Source organism: Epinephelus lanceolatus, chromosome 13, assembly GCF_041903045.1.
Source record: "Epinephelus lanceolatus isolate andai-2023 chromosome 13, ASM4190304v1, whole genome shotgun sequence".
Lineage (NCBI taxonomy): Eukaryota > Metazoa > Chordata > Actinopteri > Perciformes > Serranidae > Epinephelus > Epinephelus lanceolatus.
In genome coordinates, this window is record NC_135746.1 from 41,563,127 (window position 1) to 41,587,246 (window position 24,120).

The 24,120-nt window shown below is 44.0% G+C and overlaps 1 protein-coding gene across 1 annotated transcript in view; it reads left to right on the forward strand.

Annotated features, from left to right (window-relative positions):
• The window catches only part of LOC117262106 (uncharacterized), a 44,436-nt gene extending 24,695 nt beyond the window's left edge, over positions 1-19,741 (forward strand). The window contains exons 5-7 of the mRNA XM_033634793.2: positions 17,752-17,872; positions 19,035-19,170; positions 19,275-19,741. Coding sequence (XP_033490684.1) covers positions 17,752-17,872; positions 19,035-19,170; positions 19,275-19,465 — 448 coding nt within the window. The 3' untranslated portion in view covers positions 19,466-19,741. The remainder of the gene's footprint in view (positions 1-17,751; positions 17,873-19,034; positions 19,171-19,274) is intronic.
• The last annotated feature ends 4,379 nt before the right edge of the window (positions 19,742-24,120 follow it).

Consider the following 24,120-nt stretch of genomic DNA (forward strand, 5'->3'; position numbering starts at 1 on the left):
TGTCATATTGTAACATAATGACTGATTAAAGGTCTGAAAATTCCTGAATAAAACCAGAATAAGATTTGGCAACACATTTTCACTCCAACCTCGTCATATGATTCGCAAGGTACCCTGGCTACGTTTTTTTGTTTAACTGTTTTCTATTGCATCAAGATTATCTCCCTACCCAGTAGTTGTATCACAACTATGGGAATTATCCACATCTGGGGTAATCAAAGTGGAAAATTAATAATCTTTAAGACGCACCACTTTACGTGGCCTGCATGCACCAGGCTATAAAGGCCCCAGCTCGTGCATGCACCCACTGATCCATTGATTTCTGAGCATAAAGAAAAGGAGAGACGAATTTAGTGTTTTGTTCACTTACCTTAGTTTAGGTTGGAGCACTGGCCTTCGTGGGTCTTTCTCAAGGATAGCTATATGCTGTTTCCTCTTTTTGACAATAAGGAGTGAAACAGTTGAGGGGGTGTCATATGCGTGTATTGCAGCTGTTTACGCACGGTTGAGGCATAGCAATGGAGGCATAGCAACTCGCTCAAGCCTGACTTAGTCAGGGGGCAGCGTGCTGCTTGCCTCTAGGAAGTTGATGCTGACTCAAATCTGACCAGGTCGGGGGCAGCTCATGACGTTCCTCGGGGGTTTAGTTGCCTGCTGGAGGGGCAGCGAGTGGCTTACCTCTACAGTTAGCCACCGCGAGTTGTAGCTTGTTTTCCAGTTCACACCTGCGGAAGCTTCCCATTTTCCTTATCAAAACACATCTCCCTCCAGTAGAAGGGTCCCACTGTCCAGTGTCAAAAGAAAATAATTCATATTGTGGCCGTACACATATCTGTTGGCTCAGGAAAACTATTTAAAAATAGCTAGCAGAACTGTTGCCATAACTATAGAGTGCACTTTCTGGTTGAGCTACAGTGATGTCACTCTCAAAAAAAGAAAAAAAAGAAAGGAGAGACAGATGATGGCAAGCCAGCAAGGCCCCACTTGTGTGGGAATTAATTACTCTTTACTTATTTCTGTGAGATCAGGTTGCCTAGAATGCACTGTTGCACTTTCTAAACCACCCACCTGCCTTTCATACTATATTCCCACCTGGTTATCAAAAGCTGGCACTTGATCAGGATATTTTAACCATTATTAACTGCTTTATGTCTACTGGCATTTCCTATCCCATTTTAAAGATATTTTTAGGACATGTTGCCTTTAATGGACAGGGCAGGTGAGTTTGGGGCAGGGGGGTGGTATGCAGCAAGGGGCCACAGGCTGGAATTGAACCCTGGCTGCTGCGGCAACGGCCTTGTACATGGGGCGCATGGTCTACCCACTAAGCTACTGACACCCCTCCTAACTCATTTTAAACTCAAACTGTGTACCCACTCTTGAAGAAGCCTTTTCTAGATCCCTTGGTTTTAGGTCATTTTAGACCCATTTCTAACCTGTCTGTTTTTTTTACTAACTGATTTCTTTTATGAACAACAATCACATCTCCAAAATCACAACGATTACATCTTTCTTCCAAAAATTCCAATCTGGTTTCTGCTCTCAACACAGTACTGAGACTGCTCTGGTTAAACCCACAGTGTGTAGGAATTTCTCCCATCTAACGGTGAAATCATATATTGCATTCAAACGGATAGCGCACTCTAGCGCTTCACTGTTTCAAATGCGTATTGCAATAACGGCAGCCGCTGTGTACCAAAAAGCTATGGTAACATTGATGAAACCATGTCATCTGATACTTCATGAAGTATTCATTCAGGCTGCTACACAGACACACACAACCCAAGTTGACAAACCCCCTCCTCACCATGCTGGCTGTGTTTACAACGTAGGACTGTTGAGGCGGATGTAAATCGAAACAAACCAATCACGTCTTGTCTTTTGACAACTGACAAGGGGCTCAACCTCACACACCTCATCCCTCTCCTCGCAACACTGCGCCGCTGACAACTGTTAGCCGCTGTTAGCTGCTGTTAGCGGTGCCGCTACTACCCTGGCACTACTGCAGCATAACAAAGTCCAACTCTCTGAACATAATGCAGGATCATGCATATGCAGCATCACGGAAGACGAAACCTCGTTGCCAAGGGGTCATCCCTATGTTCCCCGGGTTCTATGTTCCCCGCGTTCTATGTTCCCCATTTAACCCTGCAAAAAAGGTTCTATGTTCCCCGCTTACACAAAAAAGGTTCTATGTTTCCCGGGTTCTATGTTTCCCTCTAACTAAAAAAGGTTCTATGTTCCCCGCTTATCCAAAAAAGGCAGGAAACATAGCAGTTGCATTAATATGTTGTTTTAGCATCTCTAAACACACACAACGGAACATAATGGGGCGAAATTACAATAAGCTGTTAAGTGCAGCGTTTTTTCGGGAACTCTGTTCAGTAAATCCACCATGATTATTTATTAGTTTTGTGATAAAAATAAATGCCTCTATGTTGTTGATCACGGACATTGATATCAACTGTTCAGTTCAGTCCTTTGACCAATCAGATACTCAGATTTCTTCCTCTCTTGTTTTTATGACGGTAGCGTCAGGAGCAGCCAAAGACCACCTGTGGCAAGATAGTTATCTACCAGTGTTTGTAAACAAAAGAATATTGATCATGGCCGAAATAAAGATAAATAATTATGTACAGTTAATGTGTTTCCCCGTTTGCTTATGGTTACAGGGAAACATGTATGAAACATGAAACTGAACAGTTGATATCAACATCCGTGATTAACAACATACAGTAGACGCATTTATTTTTATCACAGAACGAATAAATAATCATGGTGGATTTACTGAACAGAGTTCCCGAAAAAATGCTGCCCACCATAGATCGCCCAAAGGGTAAGTTTCTGATTGTAATTTCTCCCCATTATGTTCCGTTGTGCGTGTTTAGAGATGTTAAAACAACATATTAATGCAACTGCTATGTTTCCTGCCTTTTTTGGATAAGCGGGGAACATAGAACCTTTTTTTAGCAAGAGGGAAACATAGAACCTGGGAAACATAGAACCTTTTTTGTGTAAGCAGAGAACATAGAACCTTTTTTGCAGGGTTAAATGGGGAACATAGAACCCGGGGAACACAGATATGCTCCCGTCGCCAAGAAAGCGCAAAGGGGAATCAAAAAGGCAACGTGACCGGTGAATTAAAAAAACGAGGGTCAGCATTGGGGTAGCCTTTCCCAGGTGGAGAGAGCTGCTGAAGGAGAAAGGTAATTCAATCACAGGCCAGTGTCGCTGTTAGCTGTTAGCCGCTGTCAGCCACTGCGCCGCTAACAGCTAACAGCTAACAGCAGCGCAGTGATGCGAGGAGAGGGATGAGGTGTGAGGTTGAGCCACTTGTCGCTGTTAGCTGTTAGCTGCTGTTAGCCGCTGTTAGCTAACAGCGGCTGTGGCCAACAGCCTGTTAGCTAACAGTGACACTGGCCTGTGACTGAATTACCTATCTCCTTCATTTTGTTGGTTCTGGGATATGTGCATGCATGTCACTTTCACAGCTTATTATTGGACTGTCACTGGTGGCCTGCATTGTGGGTGAGAATGACAGAGATGCAATTCCAACAACTTCAGGCAGCCGCCGTCCAAAAGTCCAAGCAGACCGCACCAAGCGCACTCCTTGATCGCCTGAGCGGATCCTGCATTTTTTATCTAGCGCCCCTGCTGTCACCCTCCAGCATCGCAGCTCAAGTTACACTGCGCATGTGCAGTCCCCCCGTATTTGACCCCGTGTCTCAGCCTTCTCTTGAAAAGCCTTGCAGGTACCAGGAATATATCCTGAAAGTTTTATTCAAATTGACCACTAGGAGCCACCACAAATACAATAAATGGGCGTGGGATAACACAAATCAGACTTTCAATCAGAAATTCATTGTCCAATCATTGAAAAACTTGCAGGGTATGTTACATAACAATGATAATCCACATGTATTAATTCATTTTTATATCAGTCAATCAAAGGCAACCAAAGTTCCAAACGAGTCGAATGGCCCTTTGCAAAATTCGGCCATAAATCAATGAGGAGGTGTTCAAACATCACAAAACTCTGACTTTTTTTTAACTAAGCCATTAAGGCATGTTTACGGAGTCCTTAATTGAAATTGTCAAAGGTCTTGATCCTACCCAGCTTTCAGCCTTTAAAGATCTGTGCTGGCTTGAACCCCGGCATTGCCGCTTGTGGCAATATTTTATACTTTTTTATTTATTGTTTTTTTTTTCGCCCTCTACTGGACTCTATGGGTACAGTAGGCGAAGCCCGATCTATGTACTCCCTGCCGCGGGAGAGGCTCTACCCACTGACCAAGCTACCGGTTAGGTACCAAGACCCAATCACCACTTTACCGATCTTCACCCTGCGGAGTGATGATGGATCCAACTCCATCCCAGTTAGCATCACCTGGCTAGACTGGGTGAGGTTGTGGTCTAACCTCGCAGGGGTCTCAATCATAAGACACCTTGCACACCCCATCGTCCGTGTTTTAACAGAGCACGGTTCAATGCAGGTGTATGTCGTCCAGTGGGAGTCAAGCATAAAAACACTTGACACATCCCTCTTTTCACAAGTCCTGTGTCCCTACGGTGAGCACAGACCTTGAAAAGGAACCCGACACGTCCAAGAGATAGAACCGTACGAACGGTGTAAACCACGCCGCCGCCGTACATATGTCCTCAACACTCGCAGCACTGAATAGAGCCGTGGACGCCGCCACACCTCTTGTGGAGTGTGCCTGGACCACAGTGGGGGGCTCCTGACCGGCTTGACTGTAGGCTGAGGAGATACACTCACACAGCCACCTCGCCAGTCGTTTCTTGGACAGGGCTCTGCCGGCCGTCCCGTCACCATAACACACCAACAACTGGTTGGTTGGCTGGTTGCAGCGTAAACCTTAATGGACGCGTGAGACAGCCCTCTATCAACCAAAAGCTGTAAAAAGGAAAGCGTGTCCCCCACTGGACACGTCAGTGGATCCACTCCCCTTTCCTCGCACCAACACTGGAATCCCAACCACTTAGCCTCGTAACAGGCAACGGTGGATCCAGCTCTAGCCGCTTGTATGGTTTGCACCACCCACACAGACAGTCCAGCCCGCATCAGCCTGTCCCTTTCAGGAGCCAGGCCTGAAGTGGCTGACCTAGGACCGGCAGCGTCTGTATTGCACCTGCCTCCTGCGACAGTGTCACCATCGTGGTCAACTCTGCGTACCACGAAGCTGACCGCCGGTTGGGGGCCACCAGAATGACCTTCAACCGCTCCAGTCTCACTCTCTCCAGTAGCTGGGGGATGAGGCGGAGGGGAAGGAATGCGTAAAGTAGCCCTTTTGGCCATGGCGCGTGTGCAAACGCGTCCACCCGGCCAACAAACATTGTGGGGAGTCCCAGTAACGCAGGTTGCCCTGCACCATTAGGGGGACCGTCACCAGCCGAAACTTCTGCCTCTTGAGGTCTAAACGTAGGCTGGCAAACCATCTCTGCAGACGACGCATGTACCACTGGGTACACAGATGAGGGGACAACAGCAGAGTCTTCTTGGCTGGAAGAAACAACAGTACTCCGCTCTGTGACCCGGGGGGCCCGTATTCGTGGCCTGCTGCGGGGGTGAAACAGTGGAGCATATATCGACGGGTCGCTGGTTAATGCAGCGGGGTTTGCACCAGTTGAAGCCGTGCAGAAAGCCTGGGGCATGGAGGGGTTGGAAGGGGAGGATTTTGCTGTTTTAGCGGTGTAATATGTTTTAATAAAAACATTTTTACCTTGAACACAAGAACAATGACCCACAGTAGCACAAGCAGAACATGTGCATACACAACCCTGACAACCATATAAACAATAATGGGGGAGGGTGGCGAGGAAGCCTGCCTGCATCGTCCCTCCCGCCAACAGTCACTTGGCCGGCTGCTGTGTGCTCCAAGAGCCAGATAATCTCAGCTTGAGTGGTCTGCTGGTGCCACACGCTGCAGGATGAGCCGTGTTGGGGTCCCGCGGAGGGCGCTGCTGGGGTGAGACCTGGTGGGGCTGGCTGCTGGGTTGCTGAAGGGGTCGCGGGGGGAAAACCCTTGCGCTGGCGACGCTCTCTCCTCCTCGCCGTTGCGTTATGGCGGGTCAGCTTGTCATCCCTCTTCACTTTTGCAGTGGCAGCGAGCAGTAGATGATGGCTCAGCTGCGCTTTCTCCTCCTCCAGCCTCTCGGGAAAAGTAGTCTCCATTTTGCCCTGTACGCGCAAGAAGGAAGCCATACCCACAACCGCCGCTTTGGTTTTCAGCGGCTCCTGCCACGGCACCTTGACACGTTGCCAAATGTTAGGAAGCGCCGTAGAAACCTTGGCAGAGGCGGCTCACTGGCTTCGGCGGCAACGGAGGGGCCCAACGCCGCTCTCGTCATGACTTGCGGGAAGTCCAACTTGATTGAAGCCGAAGACAGCCGAGATGTCAGACAGGGACAGCTCCTCATCGCCGTCCTCATCATCTCGTGGCGGTGGGCCAGCAACGGAGGCTGAAGCCGAGCCAGCCAGCAACGCTTCATCAAGCGGCACGGTGGTGGTGTGCGCCAGAGCGGCGTGCTCCTCCTCCATGGCATCCTCCTCAAACTCCCGCTGCTCCACGTCACTCTCGTCGAGGGACAGGGCGAGTTGATCTACGCCAGAGAAGAAGTCAGCTCGCTGCTGGCGGCGGACACGGGGAAGTTCTCTGCAGCATGGGCAGGCCGGGTGCCGCTCAAGCCCAGCGATGGCGTGCTGTCTGCCGAGGCACTCGTAGCACAGAACGTGCGGGTCTGCCGGAGCAAGGAAACCGCTGGGGCAGGCCGGGCAGTGTCTTGTCTCTTCTTTTTTTTTTTTTAAAGATATTTTTTGGGGCTTTTTAGCCTTTAATGTACAGGACAGACAAGTGTGAAGGGGGGAGAGAGAGAGGGAGTGACATGCAGCAAAGGGCCACAGGCTGGAGTCGAACCCGGGCCGCCGCGGCAACAGCCCTGCACATGGGGCGCCCGCTCTACCACCAAGCCACCGACGCCCCCAGTGTCTTGTCTCTTCTAGTGGCGATTCCATCCTAGGAGGTGGTTGTGTCAGTGGGCACTCGCCGACGGTGAAAGTAAAAGTAATGAGGGCAGCTATGGACAAAGCTGCTTATATACCCGTCAAAGACGGCGGGTAAGGTAGGCATGTCCTATTGGCCGGCTACGTAAATGCAAATTTTTCAGTGGGCCATCGCGTGCACACGATTGGAGGAGATTATACCCATAGAGTCCAGTAGAGGGCGAAGCCTGTGTGAGGTATAACTGACATTAGTCCTCCTCATCCAAATCCACTGACTACATCTAGCTGCTTCATCTGACATTTCCTTCACTGTCTTCCTCAAGCTCTGTCCCCGCACTCCGAGTTCCCCCAGGAGTGAGACAGCTGATCTTGCTATGAATCCCCTACACCCCACTTCCACTGGACAAATCCTAGTTTTCCATCCTCGCTGCTCAGCTTCTGCTCCTAAGTCTGCATACCTAAGCTTTTTTCTTTCATAGGCTTCTTCCACTGAGCCTTCCCAAATTACTGTCAGCTCAATGAAATAAACTATCCGTTTACTCACTGACCACAACACTATGTCAGGCCTCTGATTGGTACAAACCATTTCCTGGAGAACAACAAGCTTTCCACCTAAATCTACTTGCATTTCCCAATCACAAGCACCTTCTAGGTGGCCACACCCTTGCCTCCTTACTAACTTATCCCTTCTGTGTTTCTCCCCCTCACGGACAAACTGAATTGCTAAACTCTTATTCTTAAAACCTTCTGAATTTACCTGTCTTCGTTTCCCTTCGATGTCTGCAGCTAAACATTTCAACACCTGGTTATGTCGCCATGTATATCGGCCTTGTGACAAGTTAACTTTACAGCATGACCAAATATGCTTTAAGGTTGCGGTTCCTGAACACTATGGGCATGATGGATCCCCATTTACCCACAGTTTTAGGTTCTGGGAGGTTGGTAATACATCGTATGTAGCCCCTACCAGGAATCTAATATGATTCTCCTCCATACTCCACAGGTCCCTCTAACTAAGCTTCCTCTTCTCTACACTTTCCCAATTCAACCACTGTCCCTGCTTAGCCTGGGCCACTACCTTTGCACTCCTTAATATCTCCTCCTGTCTATGTATCTGTTCCACAATCAGCTTTCTTTTATCTTTGAGGCCTGCTTCATTCCATACCGGTTTGCCTGAGCCAAGCCCCAGGCCTCCCCGGCCAAACTGAACATTACCTACAATCTCTATTTGCCTAAGAGCTGCCTCTGCCTCCTGAACTGCCGATCTTGGGTTCCACTTCCTCCCCTTGGTTGGATTTGGAACCACACTCCTAACTACCATGTCCTTACTCCCAGATAGCAACAACTCTGTCCTGACCTTGGTACATTTAAATTCCTCTGTTAAACTAGATACTGGCAGCTGAAGTAACCCTTTTCCATACAATGCAACACTACTTAGGCACCTAGGAGTGCCTAACCACTTCCTAATATAAGTGCTAACCGGCCTTTTAATTCTCTCCACAGTAGATATTGGAATTTCATAAATTGACAAAGGCCACATTAACCTAGGATATAGCCCAAATTGCAAACACCACAACTTCAACTTTCCTGGAAGTTCTGATTTATCTATTCTATCCAGTCTTTCAGCCACATCATTTCTAAATTTCACCACCTGTTCCTCATAATTCAACTCCACATTGTGCCACCTACCTAAGCTCTTTACTGACTTTTCCCTAATTATTGGAATTTCCTCATCATCTATGACAAACTTCCTATTATTGTGTGTTATCACTTAACTTCCCTCTACATACTGAGATGCTTCTAGACTTACTAGGCTTGATCTTCATGCTGGCCCACTTGAGGTTCTTATTTACCTTCTCTAGTAGCCTCTTTGTACATGGCATTGTTGTGGACACCAGTGTCATGTCATCCATGTAAGCCCAAACTGGTGGAAGATGCAACCCATTCTGCTGTCTCTCCCCACCTACCACCCACTTGGAAGCCCTGATGATTACTTCCATTGCCATAGTAAATGCTAATGGAGAAATTGTACACCTTGCCATAATACCTATTTCTAGCCTCTGCCAACCTGTTGTGAAACCTGCTGTACTGAGACACAACCTAATATCCTGAAAATATGCTTTCACTAAGTTAACAATTACCTGTGGCACTTTTAAGTAGTCAAACTCACTCCAAATGAGGCTATGCGGTACTGAACCAAAGGCATTTGCAAGATCTAAAAGTATTACATGCAGGTCCCTTTTTTAATCTTCGCTGCCTGAATCTGGTGCCAGATCATGCTAGTATGCTCTAAACACCCTGCAAAACCTGATATTCCTGCCTTCTGCACCATAGTATCTATTAAGCTATTCCTTTCTGAGTAGCTAGCTAATCTCTGTGCTACCACACTAAAGAAAATCTTCCCCGCTACATTCAAGAGAGAAATCATCCGGAATTGGCTAAGGTCCACAGACTCCTTCTCCTTAGGAATGAGGACACCCCCTGCCCTAAGCCATGCTCTTAGGATAATTTGTTTCTCCCAAGCTATTCTTAGTTGTGTCCACAAAAATTTAAGGCTATCAGGTGCACTTTTAAAAACCTGGTAGGGGACTCCATTAGGCCCTGGGGCCGAAGAAGCCTTTGCACGCCTGACCACCTCCTGAACTTCCTTCCACCTAGGTGGCCTGACATCCATCTTATGCTCTATCCCTCCTAATGGAGGGATATCCGGTGGAAAATCTACTATCCTATTCTTCTCTAAATCTGATCATGTATTTCTCAAATATTCTTCAACCTCTAGCCTTTCTGCTTTAAGCTGCCCTCCCTTTTCCTGGTTAAACAATCCTTTAACAAACTTAAAAGGGTCCCTGAAAAAACTTGTCCTTACATGTTCCTTCTTCCTCCTCTTTTTCCTGAGATGCTCTGCCCTTCTAAGAACTGCTAGCCTGCTTCTCAACTCCTCTTGCAACACATTAATTCCCTCCCTTTCTTCTTCTGTAGCCTTTTTCCACTGTTTTAACTGTCTCATCATCCGAGCCTCCCGGTAGGTGGTTGGAGGGTTCAAGCTCAAAACTGGTCTTCGTCTCCCTCCCATCAGAGCGTATATGGATGATATGACCATACTCACCACAACCAAAGCATGTGCTTGACGGTTGCTGAAAAAGGTGCAGGAGAACATCCAGTGGGCCCGGATGGAAATAAATCTGAGCAAGTCCAGGAGCATTTCAGTCGTCAAGGCACAACTGTCAGAAAACCGGTTTTGCGTTGACGAGGAACCTATACCAACAGTGTCAGAGAAGCCAGTAAAGAGTCTCGGACATTGGTATGATGCCACCCTCAAGGACAAAGGGCAAGTGGACCAGCTCAGGCAGGAAACCATAAGTGGCCTTGAGCGTATCAACAAGACCATGCTCCCAGGCAGAATGAAGCTTTGGTGCCTTCATTTTGGGCTATTACCCCGGCTGATGTGGCCTCTGACCATCTACGAGGTCCCAATCAGGAGACCAGGCGGACAAAAATCAATGCCCTGCCTCCTCCATCATTCCATCCAGCATCTGCTAGAGTGTTCGTCCGTGAAGGTGCAAAGCCAGCCACAGCCTCTACAACATCGGACATCGGTCAGCTCGGAGGTGCACGAGACTGGAAGTTGGTGGCAGATCTGAATCAAAGGCTCTGCTTCCCATCTGAGATTGCCACAGCAAACCTCAGACCAGATCTCATCCTCTGGTCCTCCTCACTCCGCTCTGTGTACATCATAGAGCTTACTGTTCCCTGGGAGGATGCTGTGGAGGAGGCCTTCGAGCGCAAGAGCCTTAAGTACATGGAGCTGGCGGCCGATGCTGAACGGCATGGCTGGAAAGCTAAGATTTGCCCAGTGGAAGTCAGTTGCAGAGGCTTCATGGGCAAGTCAACCATCAGGCTACTTAGGGACCTTGGGATTTGAGGCCAAGCCCAACGCCAGACCATCAAAGCCCTCTCAGGAGCAGCAGAGCAAGCAAGCCGATGGCTGTGGGTGAAGAGGCGAGACACCTCCTGGGCCCCAAAGTAACACCAGTGGCTTAGAAGGGTTGAAAGCAGAGGGGGGCACACCTGGGATGCCAGGCGTTGCTGATGAGCCCTCTGGAGGTGTAGTGGGCCCATCATCATCGAAACACCAGTGAAGGAGGGTGCCCACCTGATGACCCCAGTGAAGCTTCCAACCCCCCCCCCCCCCAACCACACACACACACACACACACACACACCACAGCTTTGCAATCACTCTGATGGATACGTCGTCACCACTCAAACCTCAGGTTTACAAGCTTAATCTAGGGATTGTTTCATCTAGTCCTAAAACAGAACTCATTTCCTTAACTAACTTCTCTATTTTTCTTTGCCGCCTAGATTTACCTGACTGTTCCCTCTCATTCCTCATTCTCTCATGCACCCCAAACCTCTCTGCACCATATGAGTAAATTATATCTCCCAACTTTTCTTTTGCATTTCCTCTAAGCCTACGTAAGATTACTGACAAATCTCTATTAACTATCTCCCATTCTTTACTGTCATTTGCCCTAGGCCATCTAACTCTATCCTTCTGCTTCATGGTTCTCTCTCTGACTGGCATATTGACCTCAGTGTCACATGCATCCCCTCTTACTAACCCCTCCTCCTCCTCCTCAGTGGCAGTGTTACTGATATCCTGCGAACTGTGGTTTTCTACCTGTCGCTGAACTTCATCCGACTGACTCGACTGACTTCTTAGGAAGTACTGATCAATGCGGCTACTCTGCCCTTTCTTTGCCACGCACTTCTTCTTTCCCTGATGAGTTCTGAGGCCTTTTACTGATGTTACTTTCTGCCAGCCGCAAGGGCAAACCTGAAACATCTTGTTCTCGACTGTGCTACCTTTGTCCTCTAAAGATGCGCTTGCCTTGTCCTGAGTTCTGCTAATTCTAGCCCTGGTGGATAGGTCTGTGCCCCTATCCTTCACTGAGTCACAGATCCAATGCATAGTCATGTCTGTTCCAATGTCTTTTACCATGTAAGCCACCTGTGAGTCATTTTCCACCCTAGCTCTTGCTGACTTTTGGGGTATTTTCCCTATGTTGGCTGTAGATAATTATATTATTATATTATATTATATTATATTATATTATATTATATTATATATTTTAAATTTTATAAATAAAGTTATTATTATTATTATTATTATTGTTATGTTGTTGTTGTCGGTTTCAGATGCAATGATAGTGATGGTTGGATGCTTTGCTTTGTACACCCATTCAGTCTCCAATAGTAGATCAGGAGCCAGAGCCTTCAGCTATCAGGCTCCTCTCCTGTGGAATCATCTTCCTGTTACAGTCCGGGAGGCAGACACCGTCTCCACATTTAAGACTAGACTTAAGACTTTCCTCTTTGATAAAGCTTATAGTTAGGGCTGGCTCAGGCTTGCCCTGTACCAGCCCCTAGTTAGGCTGACTTAGGCCTAGTCTGCCGGAGGACACCCCTATAATACACCAGGCACCTTCTCTCCTTCTCTCTCTCTCATATTCTATTACTGCATCTTGCTAACTCGGCCATTCTGGATGTCACTAACTCGGCTTCTTCTCCGGAGCCTTTGTGCTCCACTGTCTCTCAGATTAACTCATATCACAGCGGTGCCTGGACAGCGTGACATGTGTGGTTGTGCTGCTGCCGTGGTCCTGCCAGATGCCTCCTGCTGCTGCTGCCATCATTAGTCATTAGTCATACTTCTACTGTTATTATACACATGTGACTATTGTCACACATGTATACTGCCATATATTAATACATACTTTCAACATATTGTACCACAGTAGCCAGAACTATAACTATAATATTATTACTTTCAATAATGTTGTTGTAAGCTACTGTCATTACCTGCATCTCTCTCTCTCTCTCTCTCTCTCTCTCTCTCTCTCTCTCTCTCTCTCTCTGTCTCATTGTGTCATGCGGATTACTGTTAATTTATTATGCTGATCTGTTCTGTACGACATCTATTGCACGTCTGTCCGTCCTGGAAGAGGGATCCCTCCTCAGTTGCTCTTCCTGAGGTTTCTACCGTTTTTTTTTTCCCCATTAAAGGGTTTTTTTTGGGGAGTTTTTCCTTATCCGCTGCGAGGGTCATAAGGACAGAGGGATGTTGTATGCTGTAAAGCCCTGTGAGGCAAATTGTGATTTGTGATATTGGGCTTTATAAATAAAATTGATTGATTGATTGATTCATCCACCCCTGAATTCTCCATAGACACCTCCTACTTCGCTCCCATCACAATATGACCAGTGGGCTTTTTCAGTTGAATGGAAACACATGTTGTTTTGAGCACATGCTGAAACGACTGATGTTGTTGTTGTTTCTCTTGGGAGGATGGTCTCATTAGGACAGTGTACAAGGCAGTGAGCAGGCCTGGAATTTCGTCATTTTAGGGCAAGGCCACTTGGCCTTTCGTGTTGTCAATTTTTTGAGGGCACAAGACTGGCTTACAATTATTTTTGATGTGTTGTTAGATAGCTAACAAACAAACAAACTACAGCAGGGATATTCAATTAGGCTACTATTTCAACTGGGCCGCATTTCAAAACCAGATAATGTCGACGGGTCACATTTTTAGCAGCGAGCAACCGATCCACTTTCTTTTTTTTTTTGCATACATATATATATATATATACACACAGGCATGGTCCTCCTCAACATGATGCAGAAACAGACTAAAAAGAGCTATGCACAGAAGCATAATAAGTGACATTAACAGTATCTAACAACACACACTATCTCTCTACCAGCATCTCCCTCTCCCCTCTCCTCCTATACACACACACACACATGCACACACCTCACCTCCTGATGCTTTTCTTATAGGTCAGTTACATAGGATATAGTTTTATACAGTCCATGGCAGCAACAGTCATGTTTACAACAACAAAGTCGCTATTTAAAACCCAATAATATCACATTGGAATATAAATATTCCTCCTGACATCACAATACTGAGTGAAGAAAGACACGTTATCTCAGCATGAAGACAAACATTAGTATCAGTCATTCATCCTGCTCTCTGTCCCTCCTCTACTGAGGACACGCAGGTCAGCTGCCTCAGGTACATGTTCAGATAAAGTATTAGCCTACACACATACAGCTTTCATTTTAGTTTTAAGTCTAAAACACTTTGCTGTTAGCACCGCGAGCACGATGTGCTTGTGTCGACCGCGATCATAAATCATAATAGCGGTGAATGAGAGACTGTGGACAGAGCAGATTGAAATATTCTACATGCTGATCACATGTACTGATAAAGTATTGGCTTGGCTGGCAGAGATTTTATCGCACTTACTCACAGTAACAAGCGTTGTTGTCATTAACTAGAGTCATCTTTAAGTTATATTCCCTTCATCTGCACTGCGGCTCCACCGCTGCACAATGATGATACATGAAACTGAAACTTTAAAAAGTAACGCCGATAATGGCGGAGCTTACTGTTATTACGGTGTTGATTAAACTTGCCTTGGGTTGTTTAATACCGGGTCTCGTTACCGATCCCTGGCCGGGCGTTTGATGAAGTCTCCTGGTTGGCCGGTGATAGACTGGTGTCAAACTGTCGTTACAGCCCGTCCGAGCGCTTCATGCCAGGCTCGAATCAAACCCACCACTGGTGATGTACGCATCGTCTCATTTTAAGTTGCTCAATAAGAGTCCAGAATGTCATCGCATTCTTTTTCTCAAAAGACGCAGGTGTCAAAGCCGTGTTGACAGGAAAGAGTCAGAGGAGAAAACCACAAAATCACCTAGGCAGTGCGGGCGGGGCATCAAGGCCACTGTGGCCTTAGGGCAGATATTTTTTTCAAGGGCACATGTAATTCCTGCCCTGGCATTGAGAACGCGTCATAATCTATTAAAGCTGTAGTTGATAATTTAAATTTTTTTTAAACTTTTTGTTGTATTTGCTGAAACTGTGACAAATGCACTTTATGAAACAAATACTCCTGAAAATGAATGAAAATATATTCCTCTGCCCCTTGTAGCGTGTCTAATGGCAATAATGCAGAAGAAAGAAAACAACCAGTCAGAGTTGAGGAGTCTCTAGCACAGTTGTTATCATGTCAACTGCTGCTCATGAACTGCAGTCAGACTGTCAAAGTATGCAGCTGGGATCAAACACGAATCAAGATTCTGTCACTGCATTACATTTTTCTCACCTCAGTGTATTCAGAAACATATTTTAGTGTACTGTTTAGCTGTGACATGAGAAACTGTGACCCGTCCTTCATGTTGGAAACAGTTCAGCTAAAAAGAAAGCCCCACCCACTGTCCACATTAACTTTCTCATTTTACAGCTAAACACCTATGCTAAGATATGTTTCCAAAAACATTTAAAGATACAGTTTTAACGTTTATAACAAAAAAATAACTGTCATCTGGTTTAAACTGTTTCTACATTCACACAAATGTTCATGAAACAGATGATCTGTGAAAAAAAATGAGGTTCCTCCTTCAACCCCTTGTGTGTCTAATGGCATTTGCAAAAATGAACTGGGGCTCACAGAAAATAACCAGTCAGAGTCAAGGCGTATCCAATGCAGCTGTCAATCATGTACAGTACAGGCCAAAAGTTTGAACACACCTTCTCATTCAATGCGTTTTCTTTATTTTCATGACTATTTACATTGTAGATTCTCACTGAAGGCATCAAAACTATGAATGAACACATGTGGAGTTATGTACTTAACAAAAAAAGGTGAAATAACTGAAAACATGTTTTATATTCTAGTTTCTTCAAAATAGCCACCCTTTGCTCTGATTACTGCTTTGCACACTCTTGGCATTCTCTCCATGAGCTTCAAGAAGTAGTCACCTGAAATGGTTTCCACTTCACAGGTGTGCCTTATCAGGGTTAATTAGTGGAATTTCTTGCTTTATCAATGGGGTTGGGACCATCAGTTGTGTTGTGCAGAAGTCAGGTTAATACACAGCCGACAGCCCTATTGGACAACTGTTAAAATTCATATTATGGCAAGAACCAATCAGCTAACTAAAGAAAAACGAGTGGCCATCATTACTTTAAGAAATGAAGGTCAGTCAGTTAAATGTGTCCCCAAGTGGAGTCGCAAAAACCATCAAGCGCTACAACGAAACTGGCACACATGAGGACCGACCCAGGAAAGGAAGACCAAGAGTCACCTCTGCTTCTGAGGATAAGTTCATCCGAGTCACCAGCCTCAGAAATCGCAAGTTAACAGCAGCTCAGATCAGAGACCAGATGAATGCCACACAGAGTTCTAGCAGCAGACCCATCTCTAGAACAACTGTTAAGAGGAGACTGCGCCAATCAGGCCTTCATGGTCAAATAGCTGCTAGGAAACCACTGCTAAGGAGAGGCAACAAGCAGAAGAGATTTGTTTGGGCCAAGAAACACAAGGAATGGACATTAGACCAGTGGAAATCTGTGCTTTGGTCTGAGGAGTCCAAATTTGAGATCTTTGGTTCCAACCGCCGTGTCTTTGTGAGACGCAGAAAAGGTGAACGGATGGATTCCACATGCCTGGTTCCCACTGTGAAGCATGGAGGAGGAGGTGTGATGGTGTGGGGGTGTTTTGCTGGTGACACTGTTGGGGATTTATTCAAAATTGAAGGCACACTGAACCAGCATGGCTACCACAGCATCCTGCAGCGACATGCCATCCCATCCGCTTTGCGTTTAGTTGGACGATCATTTATTTTTCAACAGGACAATGACCCCAAACACACCTCCAGGCTGTGTAAGGGCTATTTGACCAAGAAGGAGAGTGATGGAGTGCTGCGGCAGATGACCTGGCCTCCACAGTCACCGGACCTGAACCCAATCGAGATGGTTTGGGGTGAGCTGGACCGCAGAGTGAAGGCAAAGGGGCCAACAAGTGCTAAACACCTCTGGGAACTCCTTCAAGACTGTTGGAAAACCATTTCAGGTGACTACCTCTTGAAGCTCATGGAGAGAATGCCAAGAGTGTGCAAAGCAGTAATCAGAGCAAAGGGTGGCTATTTTGAAGAAACTAGAATATAAAACATGTTTTCAGTTATTTCACCTTTTTTTGTTAAGTACATAACTCCACATGTGTTCATTCATAGTTTTGATGCCTTCAGTGAGAATCTACAATGTAAATAGTCATGAAAATAAAGAAAACGCATTGAATGAGAAGGTGTGTCCAAACTTTTGGCCTGTACTGTATATCACTGCTAGGGAATTGCAGTCAAACTAGGCAGCCAATCATATATAAATCAAGATTGTGTTACTCCATTGCCTATTTTAAATGCTGGGCCTAGTTCTGAAACAAGACAAAAGCTATTCAATATACAGTGACATCTATGTTTGTGGAAATAGTATTTATAAGACAAGTATACCAATTTTGTTGGAGATGATCACACCAACATAATGCACAACATTGTTAGTCACTGTTTGGTTGATCTCTGCTGTATTGCCTTGTTGTCACTTAGCAGCATTGACTTTGCTAAGTGACAGCTACAGTAGCATGTTTTAGATATAGCAGGTCTATAACTAGCAGATAACTTAATTTTGTTTTCCTACCTGTAGGAGGCAGAACAAGATATAATAACAGAGTTTGATATGTTTTCCGTGCTGAGTGAATACCCTTATCACTAACAATATTGCATTATGTGTTTATATTACCCAATAGATATTTACATATGCTTAAGATACAGTACTTTTACAATATATTGATGTTATTTAAAGAATCTTGTCTCTCCAAATCCAGCCTGAAGAACATCCCTGCTGGAGTATTCAGGCCACTGCGATCTCTGGAGATGCTAGTTCTAGACAACAACCTCCTGTCCACACTGAGCTCATCAACTTTGGATGGCCTGGGCAACTTGCAGGTACAACAGTGTTTTGGGTTCATACACAAATGGAGAATCAGATGAATATGTCAGATAGAATCAGTTTAATTTGAAAAATAATTGGGTCTGATCCAAATATGGGTAATTTTTTCTATTGTGTAAAACCAGTTTATTTGTAAATTTGAGATGTATTTATCTGCAAATTAGGACAATTACCTTAAAACTAGTGATGGTTGAATGAAGCCTCATGAAGCATTTTCATTATTGCCCATTATTATTGTTTTTAGTCTACTAGATGGCACTCTTTGTTTAAAGAGAAAGGCTCAACAAATGGCAATTCAGTGTGCTTTCAACCTTTTGTTGAACAAAAAGCACCATCTAGTGGGGTTATAAAATAAAGAAAATGATTCATGAGGCTTCATTTGGCCATCACTACTTAAAACTTCAGTTAAAAGCCTAGACCCAATTAAACGCTCAGTCCCTTTTACTATCCTGATGTGGTTACACATTTTGACAAAAAAATGCCAGTCTCAACTAGACGCCTGGTCAGGTTGCCAAGCAATTCATTTTTTTTATAGAAGTTCTTTTTATGTAGAAAACAAGTTTGCTACCTCAAATTATGTGCCCATTACTCAGTTACCCTGAAAGTTATCCATATTCCTTTAGTCTGTAAGGATCCTCAGATCAAAAGAATCAAAAGGGCTTTTCGTAGAAATTAATCCAAATTGTGACTATTGTTTTGACAGGATAAAGTGGTGTTGTGTCGGTATGCCAGGTGGCATAATCCATGAGCGCCGTAACTCTCTCTGTGTGATGCACTTGTTTGTTGGAACTAGATCAAATGAATGATACAAAATTGATAGAAGCTTAATTTTTACACAAGTAATATTCATACTAGTTTAAATAAACAATTTGATTGTATTTCCTGATCTTGCTGAGTAACAGTTTTGTGTGAAAGGAATTAAAGGCCTGCCCCATATAGGCGCCTGTCCCAAATATAGGCCTGTTGATTTCAGTGATTCAAGCAAATAATAGCCCAGGCTATCAATTGAAGTTTTATGGTAGTTGACCTTACCAGTAAACATTTTGATATCAATTTGCAAATAGCTGTTAATGTTTACTAAGACTGCATTGCACATAAATGTCTTATTGTGCTTTGGTCAACTAAATGCAACAAAAACAAATGTGCTGAATATCGAAGGAACTCTACCTGAGGAACAATGAGCTGAAGCACTTGCCACCTGATGTGTTCAGGAACATGACCAAGCTTTCCCAGCTGGCTCTCAATGGAAACCACCTGAAGACAGTGGATGGAAACACATTTGCCCATATGCCCCGTATGTCTCCAGCCTCAGTTTTTACAGTCCCACTTTCATGACTGCATAGTTTACTGATTATGGTTTAATTTAAATAATCATTTTTCTTTTCTGACTCCTGTCAGACCTGATGAAGCTTTACCTCCATGACAACCCATGGCACTGTGACTGTAACATCATCTCCTTGGTGCAATGGATGGAACAGACCAAGGCCAATCTGTCGCCCCGGGGTGCCCTGAGGTGCGTGAGTCCTCCGGAGCTCCTAAGCAAGAGCCTCTCCAGTCTTCAAGCTGAAAAGCTGCTGTGCCATGGCTAACACCAGAAAACCTGTATGAAGACCACCATAGCAAGGGCGCGGGCCCATGGAGATTCAGATGATACATTTTTACTTTTTTTAATGAGTTAGTATATTTAGAGTGAACATACTTAAGTATTAGCTGGATACTCAGATGAAATGTGTCAGTGTCTGCACTCATGATGAAGGAAACTCCTTAATTGAGTAGCTGGATTCAATCTTTTACTCTTGTGATTAAAAAAGATCAGAATGTGGTTTGCTAATAAATAACAAATACAGCAACTTCTCATCAACCTATTAATGTCAGTTCTTAATAATAACTTCTGGTTAGGGTTTACTGCTTATTTCCACTTTAAACTCTGTAATCTGTTAAAGTAATAACTTACTAGACAAAATAACCTTTGTGTTACCTCTGAATATCTGCTTCAATATTATTGCACACAGCTATAGCATTTTAGTGTTGCAGTGCCACAGTGTGGGACATAAATACAACAAAAATGTTGTGATAGACCCGTTTATTGTAGCCTGGACAGGCCTTTAAATCAAACAACTCAAGTTAATTTCTAACACTGTCAGAGTAAACTGAAATAACTGTTTCTCAGACAGTTGACAATAATTTCATGATAGGCCTAATGAAATAAAAATAATAAGTACATTACTTTTTTTAAGTAGTACATTCCCTTCACTTGATGTGCTGGCCCATACATTCCAAACATTTGCCCCTCACTTTAGACCTCCTTGCCTGTTGTATCTGAACTGTCCGTTCAGGTTATCTGTCTCCATTAAAGGGGAACTAACGTTTTTTTAAACCAGGGTCCTATTTTCCGATCTACTTTTGTCTAAATGAGTGATAGGATGTTGAATATGTGACATTTCTCCAGTACAAAGCTAGGGCGGACCTGCCTGCAGCTCGTGAGCGCACGTTATATTAAATAATAGGGCACACAGACCATGTCAAACAACGTCAAAATACGTACACTAAAAGTGCATTTTTTTTAACACAGATAGGCTCCGATTGTTAGCATAATTATTCGACAACATAACGGAAAGGAGAAATGAACGTCTGCCTTTACCTTTAGCTGGAATCTGACATATTTGTTGCAGCAAGTCAAAACACTTCCTCTGCCTGCTCCCTCTCTCTCTCCTTGTCCCTCTTCAATGAGCTCTTTGTACTCTGTGTTCAAATAAATACGGGCGGTCATCAAATTCAAATGGCTCATCCAGATCCACTTGATCAAAAACTACTCCAAACAGTCGCATTTGTAAGCTCGCTCCAGCGGTAACTTCCTGGAACAACTCAAGTCTCGCGAGACCATCTACCATAAAACACCATAGACTGTATAGTAAAACACCAAAGAAGAAGAAGAAGAATCTCGTGAGACGTGAGATTTCAGAGCCAGACTTTCACTTTCTGATTGAGTGTTTTGACTTGCCACAACAAACATGTCCAAATTTTTACCAGATTTTGACCAACTGGATCTGGATGAGCCATTTGAATTTGATGACCGCCCATATTTATTTGAACACGGATTACATGGATGTACACGGACGCAGAGCTCATTGAAAAGGGACGAGGAGAGAGAGAGAGGGAACAGGCAGAGAAGTGTTTTGACTTGCCACAACAAATATGTCCGATTCCAGCTAAAGGTAAAGACAAACATTTATTTATCATTTCCGTTATGTTGTCGGATAATTATACTAACAATCCGAGCCTATCTGTGTGGAAAAAAATGCACTTTTAGTGGACGTATTTTGACATTGTTTGACGCTGTCCCAGTGCCCTATTATGTAATATAGCGCGCGCTCACAGGCTGCAGGCAGGTCAGCCCTAGCTTCGTACTGGAGAAATGTCAAATATTGAACATCCTACCACTCATTTAGACAAAAGTAGATCGGAAAATAGGGCCCAAGTTGAAAAAAACATTAGTTCCCCTTAAATAGACAAAGTCATGGAATCCATGTTCCTACTAGCATTCTTCAGTTTTCTGCACCATTGAGTTCACTGCTCCTACCCTTCTGTCCATCTCAAAACACTACCATGTCAAACATTTTCTTCCCTTCATCTAACATCCTCATCTACAACCTCAAAAGCAACAAAACCAACCAGTCACTATCTCAAATGACTATCTAAACCCATTTATCTCTTCCGACTAGACTCGCACCTAAGACTGTAACTATGTACATTTACTCTGGTGACTGGGCTGCTGTCCCATATGAGCACTTATGTATGAACCCAAATGGTAAAGTGAGTGTTACTGTATGGTTCTGAAAAAATTGCACTTTTTAAATTCCCCAAACAGTAAAGCACAATTGCTCTTGTACTGTTACTGTCTCATTAATGAGGGAAGGTTTTTTTTAATTAAACAAGGCACAAGGTGGGCAGGTAAACTGTCTCCTCTATCTCCCTACTCAAAACATATATCAGGAGGATTCATTTATTGTGTGTTAACAAGGGAAATGCCTCTGCCCCCCATCCCTCTTATCAAATTGTTCCCTGGATAAAGCAGCAGAGTGCTCACTGGAAGGCCTGGGACCATTTTGGCTTGGTTAGACTTTTAAATGCACAACAGAGGAGAGAAAATAGCTGATACTTCCTCATACCAACAGGGATACAATTTAAGATAGATAATTTCCCTCTTGTATGCTTCCGTCTACAAAATACATTTTGTGAGGTTAGAAGAGACTCAGTGTTTTGAAAAAACAGTTGAGAGGAGGATTTAGAGAATCCAGCGGAGAATGGCGTGTAAGAATGTATTTATGTATGATTTTTCTGACTCTCTAACATCCTACATTTGCCAAAATGTACATGTGCTTTGTGTGTGTCTACTGTGTTACTGCCCCACAAAGGTCCCATTGAGTGTTCCAGTTTAGCTGTTCCATTGAGCAGCTGGGGAGATATTTTTGGAAACAAAATATCCTTTGTCTTGACCCAGAAAAGCAGCTTTTAAGGCTCATTTTCATGTTTTTGGCATCAAATTAAACATTTTGACATTTTCTCAAACCACTTTTAAAACTTTTATTAACTCATAAAGGCTGACTGAGCCTTTTCACTTTATTTCAAATTAATTGAGTATGTTATATCACTGCCTGAAGTAATCCATTTATTTACCCTGGACAGCTCCACTGGTGCATACAAGTCTTGCTTAAGGGCACCTTGAGCTGAGGTGACTACGAAAAAGGGGAGAAGAATCGATGGTGCATGAGCCGTCCTGTGACAGTCTGCAGTATCTAAACCTGTCAGTACCTGCAGCGCAGGAATACACAGGGCCAGTATTTCCTGCCTTTATTTTACTTTTTTCCCCAACCAGGACAGTACTGTTTACTGTAGGTCCTAATGGCCAATATGTGTGTCACCCTGCCTCCCAAGGTTAGCTAGGGAAGCTATAAACAGTTCTATAGACAGCTGTTATTACACAGTGGTGGAATGTGACAAAGTATATTTAATCAAAAATAGTATTTTTGAGCAGCGTATAGTTTAGTATAGTTTTGAGATACTTGTATTTAATGTTTATTAGGATGCCCATTAGTTGTTGTCTTGGCAAAAACTACTCTTCCTGGGGTCCATATTCAAATGAAATACGTGTTACACTAAAAAAAATAAATTACACCATTATCATTGCATCAAATCTGTACATATACTTCATTAAATCAATCTCAGTGCATCTAACATCCATATTGTCACATCTAAAGAAAACCTAAATGACTGATTTTTTAATAGGCCCGACAAATACAGACAATATGGATGTATCAGCAGCGTAATATTTTCGTTTGGCCATGTCAAGCTAGTTTGCTGTTTCTGTTAGGAAACTGTTGACAAAAATAACAAAGCCTGTTGCCAAAGGACGCATCAAAATAAAAGCTCTGATTAATAATTTTGTTGTACTTCAAAATAAAGTGTAGATTACAAACTTTCACGTCACTTGCAGTCCACTCAGAATAGACCTTCAACCCACTTTTGGACTGCGATCCACCAGCTGGGAACCACTGATCTAGGCCATGGCAAGCGGTTTATGTTGTAGGATACTCAACTTCCTGTTTTAGCAATGACTTGTTTAGGAAACCAGCAAACACAATCAGTTGTTAGTTGATTTAACTTTGTCATCACCACCAAGGCTTGAGATGAAACAAATGTCATTAAGATAGGGCAGGAAAATACCACATTGTATCTGGCAGGTTCATCACAGTTTTAGCAAAGCTTTATGATTAAAACTGGGGTAGGCAGATTTATTGGCATCTTTGGGCAAATTGTCCATAATAACCTTTCAGCATATTTTAATTCAAGTGGAGATTAAAACTCCAGCATCCCCTTGGCTGTGTTGGCTCGGTTTTCAGGCTTTAGAAAATCAAGCCTGTGGTGGGAGACTTTGGCCAATCACATCTCATTTCAGAGAGAATGCATTTCTGTTGGCTCTTCTACAAATGCCAATGTCCCTGCATGTCCATGCAGCAGTAAATACCTGATTCAATGACAGAAAACCGAGATAGATAATAGAGATAAAGTTGCTCTTCCAGCATTGACAACAGTTTCCTACACTGAAAAACAACTAAAAAGAGGAAGACTTCTCATAACAAGAGTCTAAAAGAGAGCCTGACAGTAAAAAAGTGTTTTTTTAATGGTCATTTAGCTAAAATCCAAGCATGTTTGATGGACATAAAAAACTTGGATTACCTGCAAT